The following is a 9661-nucleotide window of genomic DNA, read 5'->3' as shown; positions in this document are numbered from 1 at the left end:
CCTTACAGCAACCATACTGCAACCTCAGAACCTTACTGCAACCTTACAGCAACCTCCAGCAACCATACTGCAACCATACCACAACCTTACAGTAACCATACTGCAACCATACACCAACTTTACAGCACCCAGCTATAACCTTCCAGCAACCGTACTGCAACCTCACAGCAACCTTACTGCAACCATACCGCAACCTTACAGCAACCATACCACAACCTTACAGCAACCTTACAGCAACCATACTGCAACCTTACAGAAACCTTACTGCAACCTTACAGCAACCATACCACAACCTTACAGCAACCATACTGCAACCATACCACAACCTTACAGTAACCATACTGCAACCATACACCAACTTTGCAGCACCCAGCTATAACCTTCCAGCAACCATGCTGCAACCTTACAGCAACCTTACAGCAACCATACCACAACCATACAGCATCCAGCTATAACCATACTGCAACTATACAGCATCCAGCTATAACCTTACAGCAACCATACTGCAACCTTACAGCAACCATACTGCAACCTTACAGCAACCATACTACAGCCATACCACAACCATACAGTAACCATACAGGTCTGCAGCAGGACTCTGCGTGCTGAATCCCTTTCTGGATGAAGATGTAGCCATGGAAAAAAATAAATCTCTCTCTTTCCTCCCCCGTCCTGGTTTCTCCCTCCCCCCGTCTCTCCCCCCCTCCTTCCCTCATCCTGCCATCCATCCCTCCGCTCTCTTCATTTTTTTAAATCTCCAAACTCTTCCCCCCCCCCCCCCCCCCGCAGCAGCGGCAGGAGGAGGAGCACTCCTGCAGGTATAAGGAGTCCTCCAGTAACGAGGTGGTGTTGAGTGACCTGCGTCGGGCCACCGAATACGAGGTGCAGGTCCGGGCTCGCACCGTGGCGGGGTACGGGTCCTTCAGCCCCGCCACCACGGTCCGCACACTGCCCGAAGGTACGCACCGCGCCCCCCTCCCCCCCCCCCGCGCTGCAGACTCTCCCCCCCCGGCTGTCCATCTGTTCTGCCTTAATGTAAATACTCTGCAGGCCTGGCCTGGCTGTTTATACACTCTGCGGTCTGAGAGAACGCTGTACTGCACCATCAGTAACGTACCCCCCCCGATTCCCTCCTCTTTACCTCCCTCTCTCACTCCTTCTCTCCTTTCTCTGTCTGTACCCCCCCTTCCCTCCTCTTTACCTCCCTCTCTCACTCCTTCCCTCCTTTCTCTGTCTGTACCCCCCCTTCCCTCCTCTTTACCGCCCTCTCTCGCTCCTTCTCTCCTTTCTGTCTCTCTGTTCTCCTCTCTCACAACTTCCTCCCTTTCTGTCTCTCCTTACCCCTCTTGTTCTCCCCCCCCCCCCCCCCGCCTTGGCCACCCTCTCTCTGTAGCCACGCCCGATTCCCAGCTGATGGTCACGGGGGTCCTGGTTGCCATGGGAACTCTGCTGCTCATCTCCATCATCGCCATGGCCGTGTTCTGCATACGGTGAGAAATGGAGGGAGAGAGAGAGAGGGGGGGAGAGGGAGAGAGGAGAGGAGAGGGGGGGGGAGAGGGAGAGAGGAGAGAGGAGAGAGAGAGAGGGGGGGAGGGGGAGAGGGGAAGAGAGGGAGGACAGGATGAAAGTGGAAGGGTGGAGGGAAGTGGGAGAGGGGGAGAGACAGAGAAAGATGGGGAGAGGGAGAAAAAGAGATGTCAGATCGAAGGGAGCTAAAGGTAGAAAGAGAAAAAAGAGGAGAAAGGGGAGAGTGAGGGAAAGAGATGTCCGATGGGAGGTAGCTGAAGGTAGGGAGAAAGGGGGAGGAAGCGGGGAGAGCAGAGAAGGACAGAGAACATGGAGGAGATTTGGGGGTGGGGGGCGGGTGAAGGTGCTGCCCAGACTGTGTGGGACGGACCTGTGCCCCCCTGAGGCTGTGCGGGGGGGTCTTAAATCCTGAATATTCTGAGACCCAACCCCCCCCAGCCTAGAGGGAACCCAGTTAAGCCTTTGATTGGACGGGCGGGGAGGGGGGGGATTTTGAGGAGTGTCCGTCTCGTGTGTGTGATGGGCGTGTGCCATTTAAACCCCACCAGGGGGGCGGATTTCTACGCCCTCCAGTCAAAGTCAGGCATGCGGAGTACGGGAGGCCCCAGGGGGCCGTGGAGGACGGGGTGGGGGGGGGGGGGTTAGGTAAGCTGACACCTGGAATAAGTACCCCCCCCCCCCCAGACATTTCCCCATGGTTTACCGCGCCCGTGCGTGCGGAACGTTCCCCAGGTGCGCGGGGGGATTAGCTTCCCTAGCGCTTTAGCCGTTTCTGCGGCGCGCGTCTCATTGGCTAATCGGCTCAGCCGGGCTCCTGTAATGTAAATGTAATCCCGGCTGTTTACACCAGACCGTTCTGCTCGGATAAGCACCTCGCTGCAGCTTACACACAACACGGCTATGCCCCTCACCTGGGACTCGAACCCGCAGCCTCTCCGCTCCGAGGGCCGGCTCCCTATCCACTGCATCCTGTAAAGGGTGAAAGTGAGGGTAGTGAAAGAAGGGGAGGGGCGGGGTTTGGACAGGAAGTGGTCGTTCCCGCCCCTCCCCGGGCTCCGCTGGACAGGAGAACAATGGCCGTGACCCCTGGGGGTCGGCGCCATGGGAACGAGCCTTACCGGGCCGGAGGGCGGGGCCAGCGCGGCTATTTTTGTCCCGTGAGAAGAGAGCGAGTTCTGGTTCCCGCTCGTCAGCGCCGGACCCACCCGGACCTGCACCCCCCCCCCGCCCCCCCACCCCCACCCCCCCAACCACTGAGTCCCCTTAGGACTGACACAGGGCAACAGGGGCACAACGCGAACTTGCCAAGGATTTGGGGGGGGGGGAATGGGGGGCAGACAGTCACAGATGTGGTGTGGGGGGGGGGGGGGGTGGATATCGCTGGGAGGACTACTGCGTTTACAAAAAATAATTTAAAACAGCAACTGCAGAGGCAATAACAGAAAGAGAGAGAGCGCGAGACAGAGAGGGAGGGAGGGAGCGCGAGAGAGAGACTAAGAGAGAGAGAAAGTAGGACAGGAGCGGGGGGGGAGGGAGGCATTTTCGCTATGCAGGTAAATACAGATTTATAGCTGCTGACTGTCATCGGGTTACAAGCTGTTCTGAGAAGTTTACACATCATAAAGAGCTGAGGAGAGGAAACTTTTAAGAGGATCTGCCTGACTCTTAAATACACACACACACACACACACACACACATACACACACTCCCTCTCTCACACACACATACACAAACACCACACACACACACACACACACACACACACACTCACACACACTCCCTCTCTCACACACACACACACACACACACACACACACACAAGGAGGAGACAGGATTTTAAAGGATGTTTCCACTTCAGGGCAGTTTCCCAAACTTTCAGGAAAAAAAACTGATCTCAGTTCACAATCCAGCTGTTGTGCTAAAGGATTTGTTATTGGAGTGAGTTCAGTCCTGATGAGGTCATATCTCTAAACCTGTCCTGTTGCAGGAGAGATGAGACGCTGCTCTGATTGCTGCTCAATGTCCTGCTGATTATGGTGCAGCTGATTCAGCACTGTTAGCCATTAGCCCTTTCTGGGCCCTTCTTTCTGTAGTCTTTCCCAGTTCCCTGGGTTCGGAAAAGTGTTGATATTTTAAAGGAAGGAAGAAAAATAAGAGAGTGATGGAGTAGTGGAGAGAGATGTGGGGTCCAGGATTTTTTTGGGGGGTAAGGAATGATCTTTCTTTCATTCACACTCTTTCTTTTCTTTTCTTTCCTTCCTTCCAGCAAACACAGCCGGCTGAAGGACCCGGGGATCAGTGACAAACATGGACAGTACCTCATGGGCCCGAGTGAGTCTTCACCTGCAGACCTCACCTGTAGTCTTCACCTGCAGACCTCACCTGTAGTCTTCACCTGCAGACCTCACCTGTAGTCTTCACCTGCAGACCTCACCTGTAGTCTTCACCTGCAGATCTCACCTGTAGTCTTCACCTGCAGACCTCACCTGTAGTCTTCACCTGCAGATCTCACCTGTAGTCTTCACCTGCAGATCTCACCTGTAGTCTTTACCGCCAGATCTCACCTGTAGTCTTCACCTGCAGACCTCACCTGTAGTCTTCACCTGCAGACCTCACCTGTAGTCTTCACCTGCAGATCTCACCTGTAGTCTTTACCGTCAGATCTCACCTGTAGTCTTCACCTGCAGACCTCACCTGTAGTCTTCACCTGCAGACTCACCTGTAGTCTTTACCGTCAGATCTCACCTGTAGTCTTCACCTGCAGATCTCACCTGTAGTCTTCACCTGCAGACTCACCTGTAGTCTTCACCTGCAGATCTCACCTGTAGTCTTCACCTGCAGACCTCACCTGTAGTCTTCACCTGCAGACTCACCTGTAGTCTTTACCTCAGATCTCACCTGTAGTCTTCACCTGCAGATCTCACCTGTAGTCTTCACCTGCAGATCTCACCTGTAGTCTTCACCTGTAGTAAACTACAGTTTTATTGTTACGCCCATCCCTAATTTCACCATTTTGTTGTGTGCAGTTGTGGGTGTCACTCATTTTCTTGGCATTTAAGCATTTTTGTTGTGTTTCTGTATTTGCCCCGCCCACCCCTGTCCCTCCCCTGACCACGCCCCTCTCAGGTGTGAAGGTGTACATCGACCCCTTCACCTACGAGGACCCCAACGAGGCGGTGCGCGAGTTCGCCAAGGAGATCGACGTGTCCTTCGTCAAGATTGAGGAAGTCATCGGAGCTGGTGCGTCTCCCTCTGTTTTAAAAAAGATCTCTTTTTCCTCTATCTCTTCCTCCCCCTCTCTCTCCCTCGTGAATCTGGATAGAGATATTCTGCTTCCCCCCCCCCCCCCCCCCCCCACCCCCGCCCTGCTCGGGTTATAGGGAGTGTAATAACTTTTCCCTGCTTTCCAGTACATTACTGCGATGTTGTTGCTGCAATTTTGTGATAAAATTGCTGCAGTGCTGGTGACCTGCTGGTTCGCCTCGTTAAAAAAAGACAAGTCGCATTTTTTCTCCTCCCAAACTCCCAACTCCTCAGTAGAGCCCTGGACTGCGAAATAAAATTATCATCATCACCATCATCATTATTATTATTATTATTATTGTTATTATTAGTGATAGTAGGGTGAGATGGGGCTGGGTGTGACTCTTACCTGTCCCATACAGGTGAGTTTGGGGAGGTGTGTCGGGGGCGCCTCAGGGTCCCGGGGAAGAAGGAGAACTACGTGGCCATAAAGACGCTGAAGGGTGGCTACACTGAGAAGCAGAGGCGGGACTTCCTGAGCGAGGCGAGCATCATGGGACAGTTCCAGCACCCCAACATCATCCACCTGGAGGGCATCATCACCGCCAGCTGCCCCGTCATGATCCTCACTGAGTACATGGAGAACGGGGCGCTGGACGCCTTCCTGCGGGTCAGTGCCCCGTCTGTGCCTCCTCCCTGTCTGTGCCTCCGTCTGTGACTCCTCCCTGTCTGTGCCCCCGTCTGTGCCTCCTCCCCGTCTGTGCCTCCTCCCTGTCTGTGCCTCTGTCTGTGACTCCGTCCTGTCAGTGCCCCGTCTGTGCCTCCTCCCTGTCTGTGCCTCCGTCTGTGCCTCCTCCCTGTCTGTGCCTCCGTCTGTGACTCCTCCCTGTCTGTGCCTCCGTCTGTGCCTCCTCCCTGTCTGTGCCCCCGTCTGTGACTCCTCCCTGTCTGTAACTCTGTCCTGTCAGTGCCCCGTCTGTGCCTCCTCCCTGTCTGTGCCTCTGTTTGTGCCTCCTCCCGTGGCGCTGACTCCTCCCTCTCTGTGCAGCTGAACGACGGGCAGTTCACTCCGATCCAGCTGGTGGGGATGCTGCGGGGCATCGCCTCGGGGATGAAGTACCTGTCCGAGATGAGCTACGTGCACCGGGACCTGGCCGCCCGCAACATCCTGGTCAACAGCAACCTGGTCTGCAAGGTGTCCGACTTCGGCCTGTCCCGCTTCCTGCAGGAGAACTCCGCCGACCCCACCTACACCAGCTCCCTGGTGAGCGTCCCGAAAACAGCACCCTCTACTGCCCATCTAACCTCCAACCCTAACCCCTACACCCCTAACCCTAACCCCAACCCTGACTCCACCGACCCCACCTACACCAGCTCACTGGTGAGCGTCCCGAAAACAGCACCCTCTACTGCCCATCTAACCTCTAACACCTAACCCCTACACCCCTAGCCCTAACCCCAACCCTAACCCTAACCCTAACCCCAACCCTGACTCCACCGACCCCACCTACACCAGCTCACTGGTGAGCGTCCCGAAAACAGCACCCTCTACTTCCCATCTAACCTCTAACCCTCTAACCCAAACCCCATGTTGTCTTCATGGTTACTGCGCGGTTGTTGTCTCCATGGTTACAGCACGGTGCAGTTGTTGTCTCCATGGTTATGGCGCGGTTGTTGTCTTCATGGTTACTGCGCGGTTGTTGTCTCCATGGTTATGGCGCGGTTGTTGTCTCCATGGTTACAGTGTGGTTGTTGTCTCCATGGTTACGGTGTGGTTGTTTCCATGGTTACAGCGCGGTCTGCACGGTGCGGGGGTTGTCTCCATGGTAACGCCGCTCTGTTCCCCTCTGCTCTCAGGGCGGGAAGATCCCGATCCGCTGGACGGCGCCCGAGGCCATCGCCTTCCGCAAGTTCACCTCGGCGTCGGACGCCTGGAGCTACGGCATCGTCATGTGGGAGGTCATGTCCTTCGGAGAGAGGCCCTACTGGGACATGAGCAACCAGGACGTGAGTGTGTGTGTGTGTGTGTGAGTGTGTGTGTGAGAGAGAGAGAGAGAGAGGCCCTACTGGGACATGAGCAGCCAGGTTGTGTGTGTGTGTGCTTGCACATCCCTGTGTGTGAAATGGGTGAAATGTAGAGTATGTCCAGAGTATGACTCTTATTCACTCATGTTCCCAGCCTGTTTCTCATTGGCCATCTGGGCACCAATCCCTGCAGAGCTAACCCCCTAACCCGTCCCCCCCAGGTGATAAACGCCATTGAGCAGGACTACCGGCTGCCCCCGCCCCCGGACTGCCCCACCCTGCTGCACCAGCTGATGCTGGACTGCTGGCAGAAGGAGCGGGCCGCCCGCCCCCGCTTCGCCGCCATCGTCAGCGCGCTGGACAAGCTGATCCGAAACCCCGCCTCCCTCAAGATCGTGGCCCGCGACGGAGCCGGGTGAGAGGGTGGGGGGGAGAGAAGGGTGGGGGGTGGAGGGAGGAGAGAGGGATGGAACATGCTGAGAGAGAGTGAGAGACGGATGTAAGGGAACTGATGTTTTTTTGGGAGGTCCCCACAGTGGCTTTTGAAGGCTTCACTTCTGTAGCTGTGGAATTTTGGGAATGGGGCAGTGGAGAGGGCACAGGACGTGGGGTGGGAGGGGGGGTGACAGGCTGTACACGTGCCCCCCCCTCCACCCACCTGCAGCTGTCTCTCTGTCCCATTGCGTCCCGCATTCATTCTGTCATTCTTGCATTAACCCCCTGCAGTGAGCTGTCACTCAGCTCCTCCCAGCCCCGCCCCCTCAGTGCAGAGTCTCATCAATCACGTGGCCCCGCCCCCTGTCAGTCAGGTTAGCCTGTTTAGCCCTGCCTCCTACTCCTCTGACGCCTGCCCCCCCCCCCAGGCCTTCTCACCCCCTGCTGGACCAGCGTGGAGCCCCGCCCCTCTCCGCCTGCGCCTCGGTGGGGGAGTGGCTACGGGCCATCAAGATGGAGCGCTACGAGGAGAGCTTCATCCAGGCCGGCTTCACCTCCTTCGACCTGCTGGAGCAGCTCTCCACCGAGTCAGTGTCTGTCCGTCTGTCTGTCTGTCTGTTATTTACCTACCTCTCTACCGAGTCAGTGTCCGTCCGTCTGTCTGTCTGTCTGTCTGTTATTTACCTACCTCTCCACCGAGTCAGTGTCTGTCTGTCTGTCTGTCTGTCTGTCATTTACTGACCTCTCCACTGAGTCAGTGTCCGTCTGTCTGTCTGCCTTGCCTGTCTGTCTGTCTCTATCTGTCAGTTATTGTGTTCCCTGGGGCTGCCAATGAATAGTTATAGTACCAATGCTGTTTCAGTCAGATTCTCTCACTCTTTCTCTCCCCCTTTCTCACACACTCTCTCACACTCACTCTCTCTCTCTCTTTCTCCCCGGGGTAACAGGGACCTGTTGCGTATCGGGGTGACCCTGGCCGGACACCAGCGCAAAATCCTGCACAGCATCCAGGACCTGAGGGTGCAGGCGGGGGACCCCACCACTGCCCGCTGTTAGCCCCGAAAACACACAGGCGCTGTGTGGACCCCCCACTGTCCCGCCCGTCACCAGAGACACTGACTCAGCAGAGCCCCTGGGGCCCTCTGACAGGGACGTGACATCACAATGGCACCACGGCGACAGAGGCATTGCGTAACAATGCTGCCGGACTGACAGGGACGTGACATCACAATGGCACCACGGCGACAGAGGCATTGCGTAACAATGCTGCCGGACTGACAGGGACGTGACATCACAATGGACACTGAACAGCCAATGGCTTCATCGGAACTCTTTGGGACTTTGCATTTTTGTTGGCGTTTTTTTTTTTCCCCCCTTTCTTCGCTTGACAGCTGTTGACTTTTCACCCGGGGCCCGAGACGACAGCACGCGATTGGTCGGAATTTGGATGTTTTAACCGGCCAGTGTTTTTTTCTGTGTAGGGAGACAGAGCGAGCGGGCTGCTGCAGCCCAGCCTCTGTGTCTCTGTGAAGCTCCAGCCCAGCCTCTGTGTCTCTGTGAAGCTCCAGGGCAGCCATGTCACGCCAGGCAGGAACAGGTGGCCAGGAAACATATGAGCACTTTGACTTTTAAGTGGGAGCGGTTTTTTAATGAGAGGAATGTGATTTCAGATCATCTCCAGACTGCAGTCGCTGATCAGTGTTCAGAGAGAGATGTTCTCACCCTGCTTAGAGACCAGGAGATGACTATTAAATCTGTTTTTCATTTGTGAATGGACTTTCAGAAAAAAAGCCATATTTGTTATTGTAATTATTATTTTTTAATTATTATTTTTAATTATTGTTGTTGTTATCGTCAACGGTGATTCACATCATTGGATGCATGCTCCCCTTCTTTCAAAGCCACACCTTGCAGTCATCACTCAGACTGGGGTCCAAAACTGGGGATCATTGGGGTGAACCCCTCAGGGACCCCAGAACAAACTGTGCACCCTGGTGAACTTTGACCCTGGAGGAGCTAGGAGCAGGGCACGGCACTGGGAGTGTTAAAGCACTGTCATGCTGAGAGTGTGCGTTTGTTCTTGTTATTTTGTTGCCTTGTATCTGTATATAAATATATTTTATATGGGTGTGACAGTGTGGAGTCTGTCACTGCTGCTTGCATTGAAGATTCACTGTGCTGTTCTCCCCCACCCCCCCCCCCCCCCGTCTGCCTGCCTGCCACACCTTAATTTACAGCACCCATAACGCAGTGCAGCTTTATTAATCTACTTCCACTTTACGAGCCGATGCACACGGCTACACACGCTCACACAGACAGAGACGTGAGCAGCCAATCCGCACACTCGCATGCACACACACACACGCTCACACAGACAGAGACGTGAGCAGCCAATCCGCACACTCGCATGCACACACACACACGCTCACA

The 9661-nt window shown here is 55.3% G+C and overlaps 1 protein-coding gene across 2 annotated transcripts in view; it reads left to right on the top strand.

Annotated features, from left to right (window-relative positions):
• The window catches only part of LOC135264200 (ephrin type-B receptor 4a-like), a 40523-nt gene extending 31164 nt beyond the window's left edge, over nt 1-9359 (top strand). Inside the window, exons 8-17 of one of the 2 annotated variants that reach the window (XM_064352937.1) lie at nt 793-958; nt 1394-1490; nt 3795-3859; nt 4655-4768; nt 5194-5441; nt 5820-6035; nt 6629-6778; nt 7018-7211; nt 7660-7818; nt 8179-9359. In XM_064352937.1, coding sequence (XP_064209007.1) covers nt 793-958; nt 1394-1490; nt 3795-3859; nt 4655-4768; nt 5194-5441; nt 5820-6035; nt 6629-6778; nt 7018-7211; nt 7660-7818; nt 8179-8287 — 1518 coding nt within the window. In that variant the 3' untranslated portion in view covers nt 8288-9359. Of the gene's footprint in view, nt 1-789; nt 959-1393; nt 1491-3794; nt 3860-4654; nt 4769-5193; nt 5442-5819; nt 6036-6628; nt 6779-7017; nt 7212-7659; nt 7819-8178 lie in introns of both variants that reach the window. The other variant, XM_064352936.1, reaches the window with a different exon arrangement.
• Nucleotides 9360-9661: the final 302 nt, after the last annotated feature.

Source organism: Anguilla rostrata, chromosome 9 (genome assembly GCF_018555375.3).
Source record: "Anguilla rostrata isolate EN2019 chromosome 9, ASM1855537v3, whole genome shotgun sequence".
Classification (NCBI taxonomy): domain Eukaryota; kingdom Metazoa; phylum Chordata; class Actinopteri; order Anguilliformes; family Anguillidae; genus Anguilla; species Anguilla rostrata.
Note: the sequence above shows the minus strand (reverse complement) of the source record. Positions and strands in the feature narration are given on the sequence as shown.